The sequence below is a fragment of the Podarcis cretensis genome (genome assembly GCF_951804945.1).
Source record: "Podarcis cretensis genome assembly, chromosome: 5".
Taxonomy (NCBI): domain Eukaryota; kingdom Metazoa; phylum Chordata; class Lepidosauria; order Squamata; family Lacertidae; genus Podarcis; species Podarcis cretensis.
Genome location: NC_137174.1, coordinates 93,498,146 through 93,524,421, shown reverse-complemented (window position 1 = coordinate 93,524,421; position 26,276 = coordinate 93,498,146). Strand labels below are relative to the sequence as shown.

Sequence of the window (26,276 nt, the reverse complement as noted above, 5' to 3'; positions counted from 1 at the left end):
ATGGCAAATAAAACAGGCTGTGCATACATTTTCAGCAAATACTAGACATATCCTGGTTCATTAAAGACTCAGGGAATTAAATGGTCGTAACTAACCTAAAAATTGACAACGAAGGAACTAGAATTGGGGAGAACAGACACTGTTTCCTAAAAAGGCTCTTTCCTCAGTCAACTGCCTGAGATCTTCGGATGAAGGGTGGTATACAAATTTATTAAATAATAAAAATAAGCAATAATAGCCATGACACAAGCATAGTGGTGGGGGTACATTTTACAGGGTCCCAGAGATTCCAAGGGGCCCAGCTCAGGATTGAACCATATTACTATGAGGAAAGAAACTGAGTCTACATTGTTGACCGTGCTTGACTATATTTACAGAAACTTATTTCCACGTAATCTGCTTTGCAGATCTTGTTATATTTGCTGGAGTCAACCAGGAGTATTAGAGCAGAAAAAGCAATGTTCCTTACATTGCTTGTCCCAGGCTGAAGACTCAGAGAATATGCCTGGGCGGTTTGAGATATACAGATTTGTGCTTTTCCTATGTGACATCATCTCTCAAGGAATCCCTTGCAGACGACTGCAGTGCCTGGAGACAGACAGTCAGGTTGTGTGTCCACAGCAGTGACCAGAGGAGGAAGCACAGAGAGGATCACAGAGAGAATAAATGCCATGGTGCATCTCTAACAGTGAAACCAGACGCCTTCATCTGCCCCAGCTGCAACAAAACATCTCTCTCCCTTATCATCCCCTGCAGCCACAGCAGGCGCTGTAACTCTCCAATGGTCTGACTTCACCCCCAAAAGCGCACTCCTCCATTGTCTCTTAAGATAGACGGATGCCAACAACAGATTGACATCAGTGTCAAACTTGATGCACAGGGAAGAGCAGACAAGGATCTGATTCGCTGGCTGAATCTAGCTCCCCATCCCTGTGATAGGGATGTTTTTAACATGCTTATGGTTTTAGCAGTTCTTGTTTTTATCTGTGAGTTGCCTTGAGCCCTGTCGGGCGAAAAGGTGTGGTATAAACAAACAAACAAACAAGCATTATTATTATTAGATTTTTACGATTGCATTTTTACTTTCGTTGTGAATCGCTTTGGGACTTTTTGCAGTGGGAATTAATATATAAATACAGTCATACCTCAGGTTGCTTCAGGTTGCGTTTTTTCAGGTTATGGACGCTCCAAAACCTGGAAGTACCAGAACGGGTTACTTCCGGGTTTCGGAGGTCGAGCATGCGCAGAATCGCTAAATCGCACTTTGCGCATGCGCAGAAGTGCCAAATCGCAACCCGCACATGCGCAGACGCACCACTGCGGGTTGCGAACACTGCAGGTTGCGAACGTGCATCCCGCACGGATCATGTTCGCAACCCGAGCGTACACTGTACAGTGGTACGTCAGGTTAATAACTTAATTCGTTCTGGAGGTCCGTTCTTAACCTGAGACTGTTCTTAACCTGAGGTACCACTTTAGCTCATGGGGCCTCCCACTGCTGCCACACAATTTCTGTTCTCATCCTGGAGCAAAGTTCTTAACCCGAGGTACTATTTCTGGGTTGTTTTTGTTGTTTAGTAGTTTAGTCGTGTCCGACTCTTCGTGACCCCATGGACCAGAGCACACCAGGCACTCCTGTCTTCCATTGCCTCCCACAGTTTGGTCAAACTCATGCTGGTAGCTTCGACAACACTATCCAACCATCTCGTCCTCTGTTGTCCCCTTCTCCTTGTGCCATCAGGGTCTTTTCCAGGGAGTCTTCTCTTCTCGTGAGGTGGCCAAAGTATTGGAGCCTCAGCTTCACGATCTGTCCTTCCAGTGAGGCCTCAGGGCTGATTTCCTTAAGAATGGATAGGTTTGATCTTCTTGCAGTCCATGGGACTCTCAAGAGTCTCCTCCAGCACCATAATTCAAAAGCATCAATTCTTCGGCGATCAGTCTTCTTTATGGTCCAGCTCTCACTTCCATACATCACTACTGGGAAAACCAGAGCTTTAACTGTATGGACCTTTGTTGGCAAGGTGATGTCTCTGCGGAGTCTGTAACCTGAAGCGTCTGTAACCTGAAGTACCACTGTAGAGCTAAACCCAAACCTTATAATCACCTCCAAGCTAAATGCCTGCTCAACCCTCTTACCTAGGGAAGGTTTCCTAGCCCTGAGTAGAGCTTCTTCCTGGTACATGTATCTGTGTATGTAAGTACACGTGATGTTAACATGAGCCTCATCTCTCTGAATGGTGATAAGCTTCAGGGGTGCAGTGCTGGACCATGGCTGGCTTAGAAGGTCTGTTGCTCAGTGAGTAGAGCATTTGTTTGGCACGCAGAAGATCCTTGGTCCAATCTGCAATATCTTCAAGTAGGGTGGGAGAGACTTGCTGGCTGAAATCCTGGAGAGCCAGTACCAATCCGTGTAGGCTAGGGCTTTCCAAACTGGGGTCCAAAAGCTTCATTCAGTTGTTCCATGGCATGTCCGTAAGAATACAATTAAAAACCATGCAGCATCTAGCACAGGGCATTGCAATGGCTGCAACAGGCAGAAAAATCATTTAGTGGCTCTCCAAGTCTTCAGCCGTTTTCACGTGGTCCATGGTGGGGCAGGGGATAGTTTGGGAACCACAGTGGTGAGGGCAAAACTGATCTAGATGGACTCAGTAGAAGACTGAAACTTCTTCCTGAAGACCTTGTTCCAACAGGCCTTGAGGAACTGTTTGCTTTTAAGGAAAGGGCTGCTTTAATTATAGCTGTTTGTTTTTATAGATTTTATATATGGATATAGTTTTAATTCTGTCACTGTTAATTTTTTAAAATAAATGATTCCCCCCCCCCATGTGTTTAGCAGTTCTTCTTTTTATCTGTAATCCGCCTTGAGTTGTGAACCACCCTGTGATCTTTGAATGAAGGGCAATATACAAATTAAACAAACGAACAGAGTCCCGTCAGGGAAAAAGAAAGAATATAAATACATAAATAAAATTAGACTGTTCCCTATGTTCCTTCAGAAGGAGGAAACTGGAGATTTACTGGCATTTTGTAATGCTTGTGTTTACTTAAAAACAGGTTGAGCAGATCATGTAACTTTTCTGATGTCGGATCTCTTATCAGATCAACCAGCACCCGAAGATGTTTACAGGACCCAAATCTCTGTGTTTATTCTCAGTCTCTATCAAAGCTACAGCCTCTTGTTCCTCTTGCAGACACCTGGGTCTCCACATCCCCACAAGGAAGAGGTGTTAGGGTGGCCAAGTGAAAAAGTGGGCTGGCCCCCTGTGCTTTTAACCAGTCAGGGGGCCTTCTTGGTGGTGGCGCCCACCCTGTGGAACGCCCTTCCATCAGATATCAAGGAAATAAACAACTATCCGACTTCTAGAAGACATCTGAAGGCAGCCGTGTTTAGGGAAGTTTTTAATGTTTGAAGTTTTATTCTGTTTTTAATGTTCTGTTGAAAGCTGCCCAGAGTGGCTGGGGAAACCCAGCCAGATGGGCGGGGTAGAAATAATAAATTTTTATTTTATTTTATTTTATTTTATTTTATTTTATTTTATTTTATTTTATTTTATTTTATTTTATTTTAGTGTAAAAAAAAAAAATCTAGTGCAGCTGGGCACAACAAGTTCTACACTACCTGCCCTCCTTTCCATCTGGTCCCCACCATGTGGAGGGTGGAAGAGAAAATCATGCCCATTTTCCAAAATGGATCCCGTCTTCTAAGACAGTTTCAGCGTATTTTCTATGCATTGTGGACCATTTGCCTGTCATTTCCCCAGCAAATGAGATACTTGCTAGCTAGTAATCTTCAGTAGTCCTATGGACTCCATTAATCCTCTATTGTGTGTATTAATATAACAAAGATGTTTGTTTGTTTGTTTGTTTGTTTTTAATCAAATGAATGCCGGTTGGGGGGAAAAGCAGCATTTTTTTATGGTGCTGTTTTATTGGAGTTTTTACTTTCAGATATTTTAAATATTAAGTGGTTTACAAATACATACAAATTAAATAAATACATACAACCATAGCTGTCAACCTTCCCTTTTTTGGTGAGAAATTCCCTTATTCCAGCGCCATTTCCACTGCTTCCCACTGCTATCCCAGATTGTTAGATATCCCATAGACTGTCCCCCGGACAGGTGAGGCTGCTGATCCCTTATTTTCAAATCTGAAAGTTGACAGCTATGCATACAACTGATAACATGGCAAATAAAACAGGCTGTGCATACATTTTCAGCAAATACTAGACATATCCCGGTTCATTAAAGACTCAGGGAATTAAATGGTCGTAACTAACCTAAAAATTGACAACGAAGGAACTAGAATTGGGGAGAACAGACACTGTTTCCTAAAAAGGCTCTTTCCTCAGTCAACTGCCTGAGATCTTCGGATGAAGGGTGGTATACAAATTTATTAAATAATAAAAATAAACAATAATAGCCATGACACAAGCATAGTGGTGGGGGTACATTTTACAGGGTCCCAGAGATTCCAAGGGGCCCAGCTCAGGATTGAACCATATTACTATGAGGAAAGAAACTGAGTCTACATTGTTGACCGTGCTTGACTATATTTACAGAAACTTATTTCCACGTAATCTGCTTTACAGATCTTGTTATATTTGCTGGAGTCAACCAGGAGTATTAGAGCAAAACAAGCAATGTTCTTTACATTGCTTGTCCCAGGCTGAAGACTCAGAGAATATGCCTGGGCGGTTTGAGATATACAGATTTGTGCTTTTCCTATGTGACATCATCTCTCAAAACCGCCAGCTCCAGCGTTCCGTGTGCAGAGCGAGGAACATTGGTCAAAGTGAGGGACAGGGCATCATAACAACCCAGGCAGACATTCCTGGGATGCAGCTTGTAGGATCTGCAGAACCCAAAATATAAATGAGTAGATGTCTGTTTCAGAAACAAGCTTTTTCAGAGAATTTTCCATGTGATATCTTGCATCTGGGAAAGAAAGAAAAAAACCTACTTCTGGAAAAGGGCATGAGCTATCTTCACTGGTGTTATTTATACATAAATAAATCCTACAACTAACATACAAGGAGGTCTACATAGCTCTATGGGGCAAGGATATTTTTTCCCGTCAAGTGTGTACCTGCAAGAGAAATTAACATCAGGGAGATAATTCCTGATTTTGTTAGAAAGAGCACCAGAAAAGCAAAGCTTTAAAGTTAATTATTTATCAAATGTTTGTACCTGCATTGGTCCAATAGCATTTAAAATAAATAAATAAATAAAATGACAGGGCCACGCCTTTATTAGGACCAACTAAAAAGGTTGCAAAATAAACAGCAAGCTCTGTAGGGTTTTCTCTAAGCTGCTCCATAAGCAATAAGTGCCTTTGTGTTTCAGTCTAAAAAACAGTTTGAAGGGAATTAGCACATTGATTTTATTCAATTGTATTTATCCGAGGGGACGCGGGTGGCGCTGTGGTGTAAACCACTGAGCCTTGGGCTTGCAATCGGAAGGTCAGCGGTTCGAATCCCCGCAATGGGGTGAGCTCCTGTTGCTCAGTCCCAGCAACTGCAAACCTAGCAGTTTGAAGGCACGTCAAGTGCAAGTAGATAAATAGGTACCACTCCAGTGGGAAGGAAAACGGTGTTTCCGTGCGCTGCTCTGGTTTCACCAGAAGCGTCTTAGTCATGCTGGCCACATGACCTGGAAAAAGTGTCTGCAGACAAACACTGGCTCCCTCAGCCAGTAAAGCGAGATGAGCGCCGCAACCCCAGAGTTGTTCGCGACTGGACTTAACTGTCAGGGGTCCTTTACTTTTACCCTTACCATTTATCTGAAAAATGCATGCATTGCCTTCTGCTAGTTTATTTATCTAGTTATTAAAAGTTGCACCCCACCCTTTCTCCAGGTAATCTCAAGGGTGCCAGTAGTAGATATGAAAAGGATCTTGGAGTCTTAGTGGGCCACTACTTAATATGAGTCCACAGTGTGATGAAGCAGTAGAAAGAAAGAAAGAAAGAAAGAAAGAAAGAAAGAAAGAAAGAAAGAGAAAGAAGCTCAAGCTATTCTAGGCTGCATCAACAGAAGTATAATGTCCAGGGAAGTCATGGTAACTCTATTCTTCTGCCTTGGTCAGACCACACCTGGAATACTGTGTCCAGTTCTGGGCACCACAATTTAAGAAGTATGTTGACAAGCTGGAACATGTGCAGAGGAGGGCAACCAAGATGATCAAGGGTCTGGAAACCAAGCCTGATGAGGAACGGTTGAAGGAGCTGGGTATGTTTAGCCTGGAAAAGAGGAGACAGAGAAAAAAATTGATATGGAAGATGGAACAAGCTTGTTTTCTCCTGCTCCAGAGGGTAGGACTCAAACCAATGGCTTCTGTTTAGAAGAAAGGAGATTCCGGCAAAACGTGAGGAAGAACTTTCTGACCGTAAGAGCCGCGTGACAGTGGAATAGTCTCCCTTGGGTGGCTCTCCTTCCTTGGAGGTTTTTAAGCAGAGGTTGGATGGCTATCTGTCATGGATGCTTTCACTGAGATTCCTGGATTGTAGGGGGTTGGACTAGATGACCCTCGGGGTCCCTTCTACGATTCTATCTGCAGAGGAACCGAACCCTCAGAAAAAACAAATCTAGCTGGAAACCTGCAAGCATCAGAATCACAGACATGATCTGGTTCGCGTTGCCTTTTGTGTTTGTGGAGCTCCTTGGTTTTATTTTCCTCGTTGCTTTGGTTACTTTTGTGGTCTGTCAAGCATGGAAGAGAACACAATGAGTTATTTAGATTCCCGAAACAAATTTACTGTTAATTTTGCATTAAACCAGACCATTAATTTTGATGCGCTGTGTATTTAAAAGTCCCGTGCGCTGTCTTCGCCCAGCGAGCAGAAACTGTGCAGCTATTTTTCTCCACAGAGGGGAAAGAAAAATTAGGGTGTTGTGTTTGGGTTTTTGTTTTTTTTAAAAAAGCCGTTAACATGGTCCCTCATAAATTGGGCAAGGCTATAAATCTTGCAGAGGCAACGAGAATTGCTCACTTGTGAAATCCTTGCAAGCTCCTTTTTTTGTTTCTGACCATCTTCTCTGAAGCATTAAAGCATTCCTGTTTTAATGGCGAGGCTGAGGCACGAAGACACGATCTGCGCCAACCTTCGGCCACAATTCAAGCTTTGTTTCCAAGGAGTGAAGAGGGGCCCGGTGCTCATCCCAAAATGTAATTCTCTTGGATTCTCGCGCTCTCCCTGACACAGCACAAAAAATCCAAGCTGAGGGAGACATGTCCGCTCTTGAAAGATTCTTCTTTTCTTGAGGCAGTAGCTGGCAGAAAAGAGGAGGCTGGGTTCTGTTTATATGGCTCCTTTCCCAGAGTGTTTGGTGCTGCTTCTAACCAAGACGGCCTTCTGTCTACTTTGGCGCAGATTGTTCCCCATCTGTGGCTGTGAACGACAAACTTGATTTCAGACAGAAAATGAGCACTGCTTTTTGTCCTGAAGCATTCCCAGGGCTTTCTAGGTGTTCTTAAAGTTGGGCCGTACCTTGGTGTGATTCTGGCCTTTGCTGTGATGCAAGGTTTAAATAACCGTCCTTTTGGTAGTATTATTGGACAAGCACTTTTTAGCCTTTTTAGCCTTTTTGTCCTTTTTTTACTTACTTTTTCTTGCGGTTTGGTTTTTAACTGCCTTGTATTTTATGGTACTGTAAGGACTCAGCTACATTAGTCAAGAAACAGCTTTTTGAATGTGTTGTAAACTTGCAATGCCGGGTGGCACCAGAGAGCAATTTTTTTTTTTCCTAAGCTCTTTTCCATAGCATTTTTTTCTTTTGTTATAACAATTTAATTTCTGAATTATTTAGAGTGGTTTTTTCTCTGTTTGTAGATCCACCCTAAGTCACTTTGAGAGATTCTTTGTGTAAAGGTTTTTAAATCAAATTTATTAAAATTCAAACTAAACTAAAAGAGAATTAAAAAAAAACCAGTATATCCAACAGGAAAAAAACTACAGAAAAGAAGAAAGTCAAATACATTAATAAAAATCCTCATATGATTCTCATAAAACACAAAATTATAAATATGTCTATGTAGCACCCAGGCACCATTTTATCTTAATCTTTATCTTAATCTTCACACAAATGATTTTGTTGTTGTTGTTGATGATGATAGAATGATAGGATTATTATTTCATAGTGGCTGTGGGAGTAGGAAACCTCTCCCATGTTCCGGCAGCCTGTGGAGGCCAGAATAAAAACGACTGCCTTCATCAGAGTGGCCGTTTCCTTTGACTACATCCACACCACACAGTTAAAGTACTTCTATTCATGGCTTCCCCACAACGAATCCTGGGAACTGTAGCTTGTTAAGGGTGCTTAGAGTTGTTAAGAGACCCCTATTTCCTGCACATAGATGTGATTCTCAGAGTTCCCAAGGATCAAGGATAGACTGTTAAACCCCTCTGGGTTTTGTTCTCTGTGAGGGGACTAAGGGTCTCCTAAAAACTCTATACAGTGGTACCTTGGGTTACATACGCTTCAGGTTACAGACTCCGCTAACCCTGAAATAGTACCTCGGGTTAAGAACCTTGCTTCAGGATGAGAACAGAAATCGTGCTCCGGCGGCGCGGCAGCAGGAGGAGGCCCCATTAGCTAAAGTAGTGCTTCAGGTTAAGAACAGTTTCAGGTTAAGAACGGACCTCCAGAACGAATTAAGTACATAACCCGAGGCACCACTGTAGCACCAATGGCAAACTCTAGTTCCCATTTTGGCCGAAGAAATGACTGCTACAGTGGTGCTTTAAATGTGTGCTGCAAATGCGGGCTGATTAAGAATTATTTTGGGTGAACATGCCGGGAACATCACCACAAACCTGTTTGGTGTAGTTTGGAAAGTGGCATCTAGGCTAGCCAAGATTTCCCCTCAAACAGGCTCTGAAATTGTGATATGAATGTGGTTCAGATCTGAATTAAGGGGAATACTGGTTAGCCTTAGCCGTGGTTGACACTGGACTTTATAAAGAGAGTTGAGGTCGGGGGAGAAGACATTAGTCTGCTGGAGGGGCCGTGCAGAGGAAGCGCATATTCCTCAGCCTGGTTTCCTATTTGCTAACCATGGTTAGAAGGCAGACAGAATTATGACACACACCCATTCCTTGCAGATTTCATTTGAAATATGAAGTGGTATACAAATCACCTAATTTAATAAATAATTTGGGAAAGAAGATGTTCGGTTGCTTATTTTTTGTTGTTTAACATTTGCTTTCTTTTTGATTCAGAAAGAAGATCTCCAAATATATGAGAAATATTGTCAAAACAAGCCACGGTCAGAAGCTCTCTGGAGACAATGTGGAGACAGCCTCTTCTTTCAGGTAGGGATTATTATTATTATTATTATTATTATTATTATTATTATTATTTAAATTTACTAGATGCTGCTTCTTGTTGCAGGCAACTCAGAGAATTTTACAACCATCCACCCACCCACCCACTAAAACCAAGAAGAAGAAAAATACATTAAAAGCACACACACACACACACACAGGCAGTTAGGTCCAGGCAGTCAAGCTCGCACAGGCTTCTCCTATTTCTGTATTCATTAAGCTCATACTCTTGAACCAAGTGCTTATAAACCCTACAGAGGGAAAGAACTGTTAGATGCCTGGATTCATCTGTCCTTCCTAAGCTCACACCTTCCCTTTTCTCTTATGGAGGCTGCTGTCAAATGACATCTCTATTGATTTGTTTGCACAAAGTTTGCAAAGAGATTATATGACGTCTGCCGTTTATTGAGCATTCATTCTGATTTGTTTGCGAGCTTGCAGCAATAACTTGTTATCCCACACTTTTAAGTGCACTTTCCTGATCGCAAAAAGGTCTCCCCTTTTCTTTTTGGAAAGTGAGTTTCTTGCACAAGAGTGCTGAATCTAACTTAATAACACACCCTAAATGTGCTGGTTTGGGTTAAATCCCACTTGCAAAATAGCCACAGTCTGGAAGAGGCCTGCGTGAAAGATTTCATCTCATGCTTGTTTGCTTCTTTGAACCTCTGCCCTTCCTACATAGGGACATACTTTGTTCCACAAGGTTTCTTGGGTTTCAGAAGGAATGTATAGACCCCAAAGCGCACACACCTCAAAACACAAAATTTGTCAGGGACCGTGCAGAAAAGGGCTGCACTGAGGAAGAATGATGGGAGCCACCCCTCCCCCTGCTCCTGAATCTTCCCAGGAGCAGGAAGACAGTATAGATTTAGAACAGTGGTTTGCAGAGGGGCCTAGTTCCGAAGGCAGAAGCTGGGAAATACTGGATGGGGAACAGCTAGCAGAAGGAACACTAGAAGAGAGAGATATTAATATATTAATATATTATTATTAATAATAATTTATGTCTTTTAAAGATGGGATAGCTGCTTATTTCCTTCACATCTGAAGGGAGAGCATTCCACAGGGCGGGCGCCACTACCGAGAAGGCCCTCTGTCTGGTTCCCTGTAACCTCACTTCTCGCTATGAGGGAACTGCCAGAAGGCCCTCGGTGCTGGATCTCAGTGTCCGGGCTGAAGAATGGGGGTGGAGACACTCCTTCAGGTATACAGGACCGAGGCCATTTAGGGCTTTAAAGGTCAGCACCAACACTTTGAATTGTGCTCGGAAACGTACTGGGAGCCAATGCAGATCTCTCAGGACCAGTGTTATGTGGTTCCGGCGGCCACTCCCAGTGACCAGTCTGGCTGCCACATTCTGGATTAATTGCAGTTTCCGGGTCACCTTCAAAGGTAGCCTCACGTAGAGCGCATTGCAGTAGTCCAAGTGGGAGATAACTAGAGCATGCACCACTCTGGTTAACAGATTCACAGTCTCCGTACAGCATTCACCCCCCTTCTCCAAAAGCACAGAGAGCTCAGAAAGTGTTAGAACAGAAAGCACAGAGGGTACAAGCTCAGATTACAGGACCCAGAAGTGACGTAGATTAATAGGGACAGAGGAGGGAGGGACCACCATTTCTAGGAAATGTGTTCTTTGTTCTCTCGCTGTGATTATTAAAGATTCTAAGTGGTAAGACGTTCCTTTCATTTGATCTTCTTATCTACTGCCATGGGGGGGGGGGAGAAGTTGATTCCCCAAAGCCTGACAGTATTCCTTTTTTCCTCTCCCCCACCCTATATTTTCCACATAGGAATGATTTGTTTTCTACGACCATATGTCCCCGAAGTACCAGATTTATAAAGCCAGATATAAAAGCTATAAACAAAGCCATGTTTATCTTAAATGTCCAATGGAGGTGTAAGGAAAGCCCAACTTCTAGACTCCGACCTCCCTCATCCCTTACAGGATAGGCACGCTCTTTTGGAAAAGTGTTTAGTAGATGGCGACTGCCCTTTTAACCTTCGTAGATGGTGACCCAGAGGGTGGATCCTTAGATGGTGAATACATTGTTCAAAAAGGATAGTGTTGTAAAGGCAGTCCTTTTGATATCTGGAGCTGTTATCACGTCCCTTAGATACAGAGAGGTGGTACTTTTAGCTTGGGCTATTTATTCACTCTTAGTCAACCTTACATTATCACTAGAATAAGCCTTCCAGATGATAGTGGCGCCCAATTCCTATCAGCCTTAGCCAACACAGCCAAAGGTTGTGCACAAAGAGAGTTATCCAATAGTGTTTGACTACCCCTGCTTTATCCCTTAGCCAAAGTTTTTTGGAGAAGGAAAAAGAAAACCCACTTCAATTCTAGTGCAAGGATGGGGAGCCTTGCAGATTTTGCTAGAATACAGCTCTGATCATTGGTGATGACCATTAGCCTTGTTGGCTAGGAATCATGAGAGCTGGAGGCCACGACAACTGGAAGGCCACAGGTTTTTCCATCCCTGTTCTAGTGAATGATCTGAGGAGGACATCTATTTTTATTATGGCTCCACCTGTCTCTATAGGGCCAAAGTCTGTTGAAACCTAAAATGAGAATATGAACCCTTAGAAATAAGGGACATGATGTTTTCTGAATTGATCGTGTTCTTTTCACAGGGTATCCAGTAGCTCCTGATCTTTAAAATAGGCCATGGGCCTCCTCTCCATGTTCCCACAACCCTGATAAAGGGTTCTGTGATAATGGATTCGGCGTCCCTGTGGAACGCCCTCCTGTCAGATGTCAAATAAATAAACAACTATATGACATTTAGAAGACATCTGAAGGCAGCCCTGTTTAGGGAAGTTTTTAATGACTTATGTTTTAATGTATTTTTAATCTTTTGTTGGAATCCGCCCAGAGTGGCTAGGGAAACCCAGCCAGATGGGCTGGGTATAAATAATAAATTATTATTATTATTATATTCTCTCAATGGGTTCTGCTGGAATCATGAAAAACAGCGTAAATGAATCAGAGATCTTAACTAATCTGGGATAAATGATGAGGAACTTTGGAATAAGCCATTCTTGCTGTTAACCATGAGACACTCTAAGTATCAGTCTTGTGACAGACAAACATAGTCCTTACAGCCTGCGAAACAGGCATTTGGACACTGTTGCTAAAAGGGAATGATTGTCCTAAGATATATTTACAAGATTCCAACGCTGGCTAATGTAAATCTAGTTCCTAATTATGCTTCAAAGACACAGGGACATAATTTGAATTGTATTATTGCAAGCTGCATGAAACCACATTTTGAAAGCTACCAAAGGACATCTGTGTTTGTGAACCGGAAAGGATGTTTACCTCATAAAAACAACAAGCTTCTCACTTATAAAAGCCATTAAACTGTAATTCAGTCGTGACCGTTGTGTTTAGGGCTGCCATACGTTTGGGTTTTCCCGGACCCGTCCGGGTATCAGGCAGCCATTTTGAGTCCAGGAGGTTTTTCGACGAATTGGCAAAACAACAACAACAACCTGGCATCATTTCATCCCCACCTTTTGCTTTGTCTCTTCCAGGAGTGCCAGCGGAAACTGGACCAAAAACTCTCGCTTGACGCTTATCTCTTGAAGCCAGTCCAGAGAATTACCAAGTACCAGCTGCTGTTGAAGGTATGTCTTCAGCTTGTCTTCAGCTACTCTGCAGCCGCCCCACAGAATCCTATGACTGCTGAACCTTGAAGGGGAGGGGAAAGCTGGTGTTAGATAATGGTACCCGAGAACACTGTGCATTTCCGCGTGGGATTTTATGATGGACTTAGCATTGGTCGCGCTTGCAGGTTTTGTGCATGATGTTGTCCTCGTCAAAATGCTCTTCTGTATTATTTCCCTGCTTAATTTGGATTTACTGTAGATTTGGAAGACCTTAAGCACTGCGACCCCACAACTGAGGGTTAGCATGTAGATTGTGTAGAAAGGCCTGGGATTTGGGGCGTGTGAAAAAGGATTCGTGGCTTTAGAGCAGGCATCCCCAACCTTCGGCCCTCCAGATGTTTTGGACCACAATTCCCATCATCCCTGACCACTGGTCCTGTTAGCTAGGGATCATGGGAGTTGTAGGCCAAAACATCTGGAGGGCCGCAGGTTGGGGATGCCTGCTTTAGAGGCTGAGCTGAAAGCACTTGCTGAGTAGCTAAAACCACCACTTTTCTTTCTAGCAATGCTATGTCAAAGGGTAGTGCTGTTCCTTCTAACAGACTGGTCCTTGCTGACCTTGGGTGGGTGCAAATACTTCCAGGACAGCTATGCCATGTTTGTTGTGAGATAGGCTGCCACACGCCTGGAATTTCCTGGACATAACCAGGATTCATTCGTCGGAAATATGTCTGGAATTGTCAAAAATCGTTGAGAATGTCAGGGAAAAGCTTAACAACTTTGCCAAAAAGTTGCCAATAAGCAGAGGCCTGGGTAGTGGATCAGGGGGCAGTGGCGTAGCGTGGGGGGTGCAGGGGGGGCCGGCCGCACCGGGCGCAACATCTGGGGGTTAGGGGTAGGGGTAGGGGGCGCAAATCCACGGGTTAGGGGGCGCAAATTACTTGCCTTGCCCCGGGTGCTGACAACCCACGCTACGCCACTGTCAGGGGTCTGCAGTACTTAGCTAATTGGGAACCACTGCTTTAAACCCTTGTTCATGGCCTCATCCTGCCTCTGTATTCTCTTCCTCCTTTTCTCTATGGCAGTAAGCTTGCTTGCTCCTGCCTACAGAACTGCAGCAACGTGAAGCCTTGGGCTCTGATGGCTGAGCTACAGATTACCTAGGGATGCTATGAATCGTCTTCAAATACTTTTATCTTTAAACAAACAAACAAACAAACAAACAAACAAACAAACAAACAAACAAACAAACAAACTTCTTTTTTGGGCTTTATAAACAGGGATCGTAGAATGAGAAATGATACAAATAAATAGACCAGATCTTCTCGTGCCATTTGTCTATCACAAAAATAACAAATTTGCAGTAATCTCTACAACATATGGTTCAATTGTGGCCATTGTACATGTTCTTGGTTCGTGCAGTGGTTTAAAAACCCCCAATAACAATAATAAAGGGGACAGAGAACAGAGTTAACATTCAACATTGCATAGCTAAAACACTTAATCAGGAGTCCTTGCGGTTGTGCTTAGATTAAGTATGAGTAAATACTTTTATCTTTTTTAAACAAAGGATTGCTGCTGTGGGAGGCTATCTGTTTGAGCACAGGAATGGCACTGTGGGTTGGGGTATCTTTAGCCATTTCTCCTGGTTCTTCAACATATACAGAGAGGGAGAAAAAAATCAAATTTTCAACAAAAGCATTTGAAACTTTTCTGCCATCTGTTTGGGAACTAATGTTTGCTCACTAGAATATACAACTGAATGCGAATTTGATTAGTATGCTCAGTAGTGATAAGGAAACCTTCTACCAATTCATCCTCCATTACTAGCTTTTCCCTGATTATCTATCACAGGGGTTAGCAAGGTTCATCTTGCCTGGGTCGGATCAGTCCCGTGGAGATCCCTCCATGGGCTAGATCGTGTGAGAGGGAGAGCCTGCATTTTTCGGCATCTGCGTCTGCGCAGACGTGGTTTCTGGCGCCGCACTGTGCTGGTTTAGTGCAGTGCGCAAGCAGGCAGCTCAGTTCAGGGGTGGGTTGTGGGCTAGTCAAACGACCTCCGTGGGCTGCTTCCGGCCCATGGGCCTTAGGTTGCTGACCCCTGATCTATCACAACACGTTTTTATCTTTGTTTTAACTGAAATCTTGTATCTTTGGTTCGGTGGCTTTTGTATATCTGCAAAGCAAATTATTTTAAAATGGAAAAGAAGAACCAGACACATGCACCCAAACTGCTTTTCTACCCATAAGGAAAAAGAGGAGGAAGCTTTCCTCTTTTCTTTCTTTGTTTGGGAGTGCATTTTTCATTAGTTTGTATACATTAGTATTGTTAATTGTTTTAATTTTTTTTAATGTATTTTGTGTTTTGTGAAACTTTGTGTTTTGAACTGCCCCGAGAGCTACGGGCGTAGGGCAGTATACAAATTTAATGAATGAGTAAAATAAATTGTTTCAACTCATACTACCTTCTAGTTCACCTCCTGAGTGTGAAAGATGTATTTAAGTTAGAATAATAGAATCGTAGAATTAGAAGGGATCCTGAGGGCAATCTAGTCCAAACCCCTGCTGCGCAGGAATAAAATAATTTTAGTATTATTGTGCTACACTAACCAGGTAAGCAGAGTCCCTACTTATTTGCTAGCAGTGTGTTTGATATAAAAATATATATTGGTTGTTATGGTGTTCTTTGTTTCATTTCCCTGAAGGCCATTTGTGCCTCTGTAGCGAAGCATGCATTGCAAATACCTTTCCAACTTAGGGGTATTGGGGTGCTTATAATATCCCATAGAGCAGTGGGAAATGTGAGCAAACATAGACTTACTGAGCTGATGGAGGATGAGACGCGAATGTCTTTGTCTTCTCACCTGGCAACCAGCAAATGCGGACTTTTCGCAAACAGGTGAGCACCCGGGTCAGAAAAGGGAGTGGCCTGAACACCAACTTAAAGTGGCATAATAAATTATAGTTTGCTCTCTTGCCCCTGTTGGTGAAATGATGTCCTTTGCAGATCTGATCAGACAGATGAATTTAGTGCAATTTACAGGGGGTGCAGCAATTTCATAAGGTTATAAGAAGGGGGGTGCTGGATCTAACTAAGTCTCCCTTTCTGGGGCTTCAGATGCAGCGCTAGCTGTGCCCATTCATCAGACGAGGGTTGGGTCTGTATCCTCAGTAATTTTTCATGGAATATAATGTCAAGATGGCAGAAGATGACCCTGACCCAAGTGATCATTTATTTTAGCGTGCATATACCCTCTTGATTGTACCGGCTTGCTAAATGGCAAAGGAGAATCTTAGCACTCATCTGCACCCCTGGATTTCTGATCCAGTGCAGAAACACGAGATTTTCCTCGCTATTCAAGCTGGAAAATAAAAACTTGACAAGCGGCTATACTAAGGTAAATTCCACTTCAGCGAGTGGTTGCTTTGAATGCACTCAACCTTCTGCCACAAATCTGTGCCTAAAGATGTTTCTGTGACGGGAAATGTTAAAGAGGTCTCCTCGGGCATAATCAATCTGTCTTTTGTATCCATTTCAAAAACAGGAAATGTTGAAATGCAGCAAGAATTCAGAAGGCACAGCTGAACTGGAGGAAGCTCTAGCCACCGTGATTGATATCATCAAGTCAGCAAATGACTCCATGCATCAGATAGCAATTACAGGTTATGAGGTGTGCCTTTTAGCCAATGTAGAGTGTCATATAGATCAACGGCTTTCAAACCCTACTGTTCTTTGCAAGCTTGTTGGTTTCCTCCATGACAAGATAAATCTCTAGGGCCCCAAATCAGAGCTGCCTAACCTTTGACTCCAGACCCCAGATGTTGCTAGACTACAGCTGGTAGCATCCCTGACCATTGATCAGGCTGCCTGGGGCTGACTGGAAGTTGGAGGCAGTGGCGGAGGAAGAGGAGAGCATGTTCCTGGTGGGGTGCCATCGTGGTTGGTTCCCTCACGCGCTGGTCACCACGCCCCCGCAGACAGTGTGCCACGCCCCCAGGTGGAATGCCACGCCCCTGTGGGCGGTGCGCCACACCCCCAGGATGCCCGCCACGCCCCTGTGGATGGCACGCCATGCCCCCGGGATGCACAGCAGCTCTACTCTCCACCTCCGCATGAAGCTCCGCCACTGGTCGGAGGGCCACAACATCTGGAGGGCCAACTCTACCCTACCCTAAATAAGCTTGGAACAGGAATGCCACCTCATCTCGTACAAACTTTCCCACCCTCCTAGGGCTTCATTAAATACTCAGAATTCCAGCAACTTTGGGGTTCAGGTGGGTGGATACACAGAACATGCCTTTTCTGTCGTCTCACCCAGACCTTGGCTTTATTGTTTCAGGATGCTTGCCTGCCTGCCTTCCGGAGGGTGCAAACATGAGAAAGGGCCTTTTCTACAGGGGCTTCCCATTTGTGGAATGCTCTCCTCCGGGAGGTTCGGCTGGCGCTTTCATGATACACCTTTAGGCACCCACCAAACCATTCCTCTTTAACCAGGCCTTTAGCTGCTCAACATCCTCCACCCCTTCCTTTTAAATGTGCTTGTGGGAGAGGGTTATAGGAGGGGGTTATTGATTTGTTTGTTGCTCTTATTTTTATCATGTATTTGGTGTTTTCATGTTGAATTTTAGTGTTGTGAACTGCCCTGAGATTTTCGGATGAGGGGCAGTATACAAATTTTATAAATAATAACATAATAATAAAATAAATAAAAAAATTGTCCTTAGAGACCAACTAAGTTTGTTCTGGGTACAAGCTTTTGTGTGCATGCACTTTTTAATAATAATAAAATATTAAGGTATTTCCATTTTAAATAGCCCAATTTAATTAAGCCAATCGTTTAATTTTAAGTCATCTGTATGATAGCTCTTTTACCTCTTTGGAAAGCAGACCCCCATCATTATTAAAGGCCAACCTAACTCAGTATGTTCTTCAAGCTATGCAGTATAAATTCCGTGTTTGTAGGCAGTCGTCTAAGTGCCCCAGGTACTTTGATGTCAGCAGTGTGTCAAATCAGCTCAACATTCCACTTATGCTGGCTGACAAAACAGGAAGTGATTTCCGTCAGAGGGATTATGAACCGGGGGATAATTAGAAAGTGGAACCTTTTTTCTTGGTGGTGGGGGTGTGCAGGGGTGGAGGAAGGGGGGTTGCGGTGGGGGAAGACCGCCCTGGGTGTCTTCGCTGAGGGGGGTGGCATTTGGCAGTTGTGGGTGGGCAACACGCCGAATGTCCACCATCGGCGGCTCGTTCCGCCCCCAGCTGCAAAGCGCGTGCGCCACTCTGTGCATCCGAGCAGCTATCCCATGCCTGGGAGGGCACCTTCTGTGCCCCGCCCCTGCCCCCCCTCGGGAGCACGCCTGCCCTGGGCAGCGTGGGCATATGCTCTGCCGCTGGGTGTGTGGAGTTTGAATATAAACAACAAAGACTCATGGGGCACCTTAGAAGCTAACAGATGTATTAAGGCATATGTTTTCACGGACTATAGCTATTTATTCAACTGACCTATGGGTTAGCATCTTCCTTCGTACAATTCTTCCCTCTTTCATTAGGGAGATGTGCATGAGCTTGGGAAACTGCTCCTGCAAGGCTCCTTCAACGTTTGGACGGACCACAAGAAGGGTCACAACAAAGTGAAAGATTTAGCCAGGTTCAAGCCAATGCAAAGGCACCTCTTTCTCTATGCAAAGATCCTGCTGTTCTGCAAGAAGCGCGAAGAGAATACCGATGGCCACGAGAAGTCTCCTTCATACAGCTTCAAAAATTCTCTAAAGGTAAGTGGTTTGTCGTGGTTGAAAGCGGTGTGGAAATCTGCAAGCCACCATCTGTTTTAAAGCGCACATCTGGAATACCACTGGGATATCGGAAGCTGCCTTCTACCTTGGTCATTCTAATGGCATTGCTGGCACTGATCAGCAGCAGCTCTTAAGGGTTTCAGACAGGGGTTAATTCCGGGGAGACGGCAAGGACTGAACCTGCAAAGTTCTGTTTGCGAAACAGATGCACTACCACTGAGCCTACCAAAATGGCCTGGAATAAACTTTCACCTGCTTGCTGCCTGTAGAGAGCTGTAGATGGGAGGAATACTGTTATGTACTGAGCTTGGGTCCTAGAACAATAGGCAGGTAGGATCCTAGAATGCAACAACTGATTGGACTGCAGGAGCAGCCCAATCAGGCTCCAGGAGGGAAGCAGAATCAGCCAATCACACGGGACCTATTGTGTAAATAATGTATATAAAGCCAGTGGTTTGGGGGGAAATTCATTCACTGTTCTGACGAGCTGCAATAAAGAGCATGAAATCACTACGCGACTCCAAGTATATTACTTCGCTGACAGCGAAGAGGAGTCAAAGGAAGCCCTGAAGAAGAGCCGCCAAGAGGATAGTGCAAGCCAGGGGGCATCATCTAAAGACACTTCACGGGACCTGAACACTCTGGCCGAGGAAGAGGAGGACCCATCTGCTCAGAGCACGTTGGCAACAGCTGCCCCTTCCAGGAAGGAAGCTGTTGCTGAGGTTCCCAAGAAACCATTTGGTGCTGTTCCCAGTGGCACCATTGCCCCCATGGACAGCCTTCCACCTGCGGCAGAGCCAGCCCCTACCATCTCTGGGGCGGCACCCTTTGCAGTTGACTCCCCCACCAGCCCATCGCTTGTGAGTTCCAGCCAGTCTTTGCTGGAGTGGTGTCAGGAAGTGACAGCAGGCTCCCGGGGCGTCCGCATCACCAACTTCACCACGTCTTGGTGCAATGGGCTGGCATTCTGTGCCATCCTCCATCACTTCCACCCAGAGAAGATCAATTACTTGCCTTTGGATTGCTGTTTTGTTTTTTTTATCGGAGTGAGGGAAACTGTACAACTTCTGCCTTCACATGGAAGGAGAAGGGGGATTGTACACTGTAAACAAACGAAGCAGCAATTTCAGCTTTGTTTTCACTGGTGCTTGTAGCATTTCAGCGTCACTTCTTGTGTAAGACTTTCGGTAACACAGCAGGCTCTGCCTGCTTTTGAAATATTTTTTTTTGCCCCAGGAGAAAAAATCCAGTTTCATAAACAGTCTGACCTGCTAAGCTAAGATTTGAGGCATGATCCACCATGCACTTGCCTGTGATCAGACCTTTTGTAGATCCCCATCGTTCAACCCGGACACTAAGGTCCAACGCCGAGGGCCTTCTAGCAGTTCCCTCACTGCGAGAAGTGATGTTACAGGGAACCAGGCAGAGGGCCTTCTTGGTAATGGCTCCCGCCCTGTGGAATGCCCTCCCATCAGATGTCAAAGAAATAAACAACTATCTGACATTTAGAAGACATCTGAAGGCAGCCCTGTTTAGGGAAGTTTTTAATGACTGATGTTTTAATGTATTTTTAATCTTTTGTTGGAAGCTGCCCAGAGTGGCTAGGAAAACCCAGCTAGATGGGTGGGGTATAAATAATAAATTATTGTATTATGATGATTTAGATTTATATAGATCATTTAGATTTATATACCACCTTTATCTTCCAAGGAGATCAAGATGGTGCACATGGTTCTCTTCCTCCCCATTTCATCCTCACAACAGTTTATATATAAACGGAGGCAATGATACATGGTCTCTGTGTGAGTGGGCTTGGTTATTGTGGAGTCGACAGGCCTGGAACATTCATTGAATTGTAGAGCTGGAAGGGATCATGAGGTTCTGTCTGGTCCAGCCCCCTACTATGCAGGAATCTCTTTGCCCAACCCATGACCCTGAGATTAAGAGCCTCCTGCTCTACCAACTGAGCTATCCTATTTGTGCTCTTACCTTGTCTTTTTATCTTGTGAACTGCCCTGAGATCTTGTGATGAAGGGCAGTATATAAATCTTAACAACATCATCAACAACAACAACAACAACAACAACAACAACAAATGCATGTTGTACTGATTTCATGTGCTCTGTTACATAAACTAAAAAGGGTTAGGGAAGGCAATATCATTCTATATTGTGGAGGCAAAATATTGTGTTCTACATTCAAGGTTCTCTTTTCAACAGATGAGCACGGTTGGTATTACTGAAAATGTCAAAGGCGATAACAAGAAATTTGAGATCTGGTACAATGGCAGAGAAGAAGTCTATATTATTCAGGTACTGTAAGCCACGCTTTTTCTTATCTCCCCCTGCCTTTCTTCTAATCTACTCCCAGATATTATTAATTCCACCGGTGTGATAGTTGAGCAGGTGTGGAGATGACAGAGGGAGTGAAAGAGAACCACACATAGCCCTCAAGACATAAGACATGTCTTTTTTTTTTTTATAAATGTTTATTAAGATTTTTTAAATACAAATGCAAAAATTGTCAATAATATAGCATGTATCATAACATATTTTCAAAATCTCTTTGGACTCCCTCACATCTCCCGCTCCCACTTACATCATCTTAAGTTTTAACCAGCAAATTATCATCTTGTTTATATTCTTAGGTCCCATTCTTTTAGACATAATCTAATCATTTTCCAAATGGTTTATATTTTCCTTAATCTCACTTATCGTCAAAATCAAATCTAATTCAGTGGTAGGCAGTTATTTATGATCTAGCATCCTTCTTAACATTCAACCAAATTACAATATTTTTGTAAATAAATCTTGAATTTCCTCCAGTCCTCCTCAAACCTCTCTTCTCCCAGGTCTCGGATTCTACCAGTCATCTCGGCCAGTTGCATATAGTCCATCAGCTGCATCTGCCACTCTTCCAGTGTGGGTAGATCTTGAGTTTTCCAATTCTTAGCGATGAGTATCCTTGCTGCCGTTGTTGCATACATAAAAAATGTTCGGTCCTTCTTTAACACCTTCTGGCCGACAATACCCAAAAGGAAGGCCTCTGGTTTCTTAGTAAAGGTATACTTAAATACCTTCTTCAACTCATTATATATCATTTCCCAAAAGGCCTTCACTTTAGGGCAGGTCCACCAGAGATGAAAGAATGTTCCTTCATGTTCTTTACATTTCCAACATTTATTATCAGACAAATGGTATATTTTGGCAAGTTTAACTGGGGTCATGTACCATCTATATATCATTTTCATTACATTTTCCTTCAAAGCATTACATGCAGTGAAGTTCAGCCCAGTGGTACACAACCTTTCCCAGTCCTCAAACATAATATTATACCCAATATCCTGAGCCCACTTTATCATAACCGATTTAACCATTTCGTCTTGTGTATTCCATTTTAACAGCAAGTTATACATTCTTGATAATACCTTAGTCTTTGGTTCTAACAATTCTGTTTCCAACTTCGATTTCTCCACCTGGAACCCTACCTTTTTATCATTTTTAAAGACTTCTTTAATCTGAGCATAATGTAACCAGTCTCGCACTTTATCCTTCATTTTCTCCAAACTCTGCAATTTCCAATTATCTCCATAAGACATAAGACATGTCCCATAAGAGCGTGAGCCGAGCTGTTCCTAGCTGAGATCTCCACAGCTGCAAATTCACTAGACAGTGTTAATTCACTTAGGGTTAAATGGCACATTCCATCCCCACCATACGCCTTTTAATTTATTTACTTATTTATTATTGCATTTATATCCCACCTTTCCTCTGAGGAGCTCAAGGTGGTGAACACAGCTCTCCTTATTATCACAACAACCTGCGAGGTAGCTAGGCCAGACTGAGAGACAGTTGCTGTCCCAGGATATCTCAGGGAACTTCAGGGCTGTGGACTCTTGTCTCCTAGGGCTCAGTCCAGCTTCCCCCTCACAAATTCTCCCCGCTCCACACACCAGTTGCCTTGCTCCTAGCTGTCTGTGATGGAACATGCTCATTTACCCCATGCTTCAGGTAGGCTTAAAAAAAAAAAACATTCCCCAGGTGCCCAAATATTCATCCAGCCAGATTTTCATTCAGCACATTTTATTTTTTAAAAAACCAGCAACACACAATATTCTCCTTCCTCATTGAAACACTGCTCCAAGCCAAAAGAGGGGTGGGATTAGCTTCATCACTGAACCTTTTGCCTACAGAAATCATTTTTTGAGGACGGGTGTCATCAACAGAAAAGGAAGGAATCGTATATCTGTGGGTGCAGATTTCCTGCTGGAGGAATACTCTCATGATCTGAAAGAGGGCATATGGCAGCACAGATGAATTCACATGAACTATTCAAGGCTATTCAAGGTGACTGCCTGGATCACTTGTGATTTACATCTGTCCTTTTTTTTTCTCCCCTAGGCTGCTTCCGTGGAGCTGAAGAACACCTGGGTTTCTGAGATTAGAAAGGTCCTGACGGGACAACTGGAAGCTTGCAGAGGTAGGGCACTGCAGAGAGAATGGTTTGATATGTGTGCGTCACAGCTGTGTTCCCCATCCCCCCCTTTTCCAAGGGCTTAATATTTCCCAAACTGCCTGTCACAAGAGAACTGTGTTCATGCAATGAACAATAAATTAATTATATTTTTATAGGTCCTTATGAGCTCACAGATCCACCCACTGCTGTGCCTGCCCACTGTGTCTCTGTGTGAGTCACTGTTCTGGCCTTGCTGTCACCTAATCAGGCTCCTTGGGGAGGTTTGTTTTGCTGCAGCTCTGCCTTGATCAGCTCAATTAATCTCTCCTGAATTTCCATCAATATCAACCCCTAGTTTTGCCTGGTGGGGCTGATGGGAGTTGTAGTCCAAAATGTCTGGAGGGCACCAAAGTTGGTGCAGGCTGAGTTAAAGCTGTGTGCTGCATGCTTCCTAGGAACGACACAGCTCTGACACTTGCTGTTGACATTATTGACACCTTCTGCATTTATGCCATCATGAGTGTGTACACACTATGCATTTGAATCCTATGGCCTCCCCCTAAGAATCCTGGGAACTGCAGTATATCCCTCAGAGAGCTACAATTCCTAGCACCCTTAACAAAAATACAGTTCTCAGGATTCTTTGGTAGAAGCAATAATGCTTCTCACGTACAGTGGTGCCTCGCAAGACGAAAATAATCCATTCCGCGAGTCTCTTCGTCTAGCGATTTTTTCGTCTTGCGAAGCATCCCTATTAGTGGTTTAGCGGATTAGCGCTATTAGCGGCTTAGCGGCTATTAGCGGCTTAGCGGCTTAGTGGCTAAGCGGCTATTAGCGGCTTAGCAGCTTAGAAAAAGGGGGGGGAGGGGAAAAACTCGCAAGACTCGCAAGACGTTTTCGTCTTGCGAAGCAAGCCCATAGGGAAATTCATCTTGCGAAACGCCTCGAAAAACGGAAAACCCTTTTGTCTAGCGGGTTTTTCGTCTTGCAAGGCATTCGTCTTGCGGGACACCACTGTATGGTGTGTTTGGTATTACTGAAAATGTCAAAGGCGATAACAAGAAATTTGAGATCTGGTACAACGGCAGAGAAGTCTATATTATTCAGGTACTGTAAGCCATGCTTTTTCTTATCCCCACCTGCCTTTCCTCTAATCTACTCCCAGATTTGATTAATTCCACTGGTTGGTCCTCAGCTATCAAAAGAGGAGGAAACACTGACATTGTGGAAGGGGCTGTAAGTCGGGCTTTCTTGCAGAGCACCCCAGCTGTGCTTTGCTCCTAAGAAACTATTTTACAGTGGGTGGGAGGGGAAGCATGTGAGGACAAAGTGTTTCCTGTCCCTCTCTTCTTGCGACAAATCACTCAACTGACATTGAGCCAGGTGACGTTGGAGGATACCTCTGCTAGATACAACTCATATGCCTGGAAGACAGCATCCCTGTCCTTCAGGTACACCCATCTCCTTTGTCACTGGATTTCCATCCAGGGTGTAACACTCAAAACCTGCCTATGCGCATAAAATCCGGTGCACAGAGATCTAGGTCACACAGTCATGAATGGAATCCAGCAATTGGCCACATGATCTGGGCCTACGCATATTGCGTTTTACATGCGTAGGTAATATGAACTGTAACCTGCATTCGGCGTCTGAAGATGCCACAGGCAAGACAGGCATGCTCACAGACGAAAAATGGAGGATCTTATTCGCACATCGCATATTAAAACTATGCAATTCACACCATTCTGGTAGCCGCCAACAAAGGATGGCTTTAAAAGTGAGTTAGACAGTTTCACGGTCTTCAGCGGCGACTTGCCGTGATGGCTGTGCTTTTGCTGTAATTGTTGCATGTCGTATTCTCTAATGCAAACGAAGATATATCTCAGTGCAAACATGTTAAGCGGTTTGAAGATGAAAGTGAATAAAAACAATGTTCCAAAAAACTTTAAACCTGCAGGCAAACAGGAAGGGGGGATTAAAAATACATTAAAGCATCGGTCATTAAAAACTTCCCTAAGCAGGGCTGCCTTCAGATGTCTTCTAAAAGTCAGGTAGTTGTTTATTTCCTTGACATCTGATGGGAGGGCAGACACTACTACTGAGAAGGCCCTCTGCCTGGTTCCCTGTAACTTGGCTTCTCGCAGTGAGGGAACTGCCAGAAGGCCCTCGGCGCTGGACCTCAGTGTCCAGGCTGAACAATGGGGGTGGAGACGCTCCTTCAGGTATACTGGACCGAGGCTGTTTAAGGCTTTAAGGGTCAGCACCAACACTTTGAATTGTGCTTGGAAACGTACTGGGAGCCAGTGTAGGTCTTTCAAGACCGGTGTTATGTGGTCTCGGCGGCTGCTCCCAGTCACCAGTCTAGCTGCCGCATTCTGGAATAGTTGTAGTTTCCGGGTCACCTTCAAAGGTAGCCCCACGTAGAGCGCATTGCAGTAGTCCAAGCAAGAGATAACCAGAGCATGCACCACTTTAGCAAGATAGTCCAGCAAAATGCTTTTCATTTGGCAGATGGAGGGCACAGTCCCCTGCCCTTCTGCACCCACCACCTGAGGCACGTGGCCCAATGAAGTTCATGATTCATCCGGCCCTGTTAGCTCAAGAACCTGGGCATGGTGTTCATATCTGCCTGGTTCACACATACTACTAAAACTGTGAGTTATTGTTAAGTGTGAACCCTGCCCAATAGCTTAACTCTGGTTTCTTTACTCTCTGGTGATCTGAAGCCATGAGCTGTTTCTGGCTTAGAAACCTTGGTTTGTTTTAACCACGGCCTGATGTTGCATGTGAACACAGCACCCTTCATTAACCATGGTTTGCTTGGTCACCTGGCCATGAAGTCAGACCGGCTGGAAGACAAACTTTGGAAAGCTATACTATGATTGGTTTGATTGCCTGTTGGGCAACTCATAGTTAACTTGTAGTATGTGTGATCTAGGTCACTCTCTTTATGCTTGTGCACAACAAATCACATAGAGCGGCACTTAATAATATTTTCATAGAATCATAGAATCATAGAGTTGGAAGAGACCACAAGGGCCATCGAGTCCAACCCCCTGCCAAGCAGGAAACACCATCAGAGCACTCC

At 44.0% G+C, this 26,276-nt stretch overlaps 1 protein-coding gene across 11 annotated transcripts in view; it reads left to right on the top strand.

The window, feature by feature from the left end:
* MCF2L2 (MCF.2 cell line derived transforming sequence-like 2) overlaps positions 1-26,276 on the top strand; it is a 218,911-nt gene that overhangs the window by 157,310 nt on the left and 35,325 nt on the right. For all 11 annotated transcript variants that reach the window (XM_079977629.1, XM_079977636.1, XM_079977635.1 and 8 more), the window contains exons 19-24: positions 9,221-9,313; positions 12,866-12,958; positions 16,486-16,611; positions 18,491-18,712; positions 20,953-21,045; positions 23,134-23,212. In XM_079977629.1, coding sequence (XP_079833755.1) covers positions 9,221-9,313; positions 12,866-12,958; positions 16,486-16,611; positions 18,491-18,712; positions 20,953-21,045; positions 23,134-23,212 — 706 coding nt within the window. The remainder of the gene's footprint in view (positions 1-9,220; positions 9,314-12,865; positions 12,959-16,485; positions 16,612-18,490; positions 18,713-20,952; positions 21,046-23,133; positions 23,213-26,276) is intronic.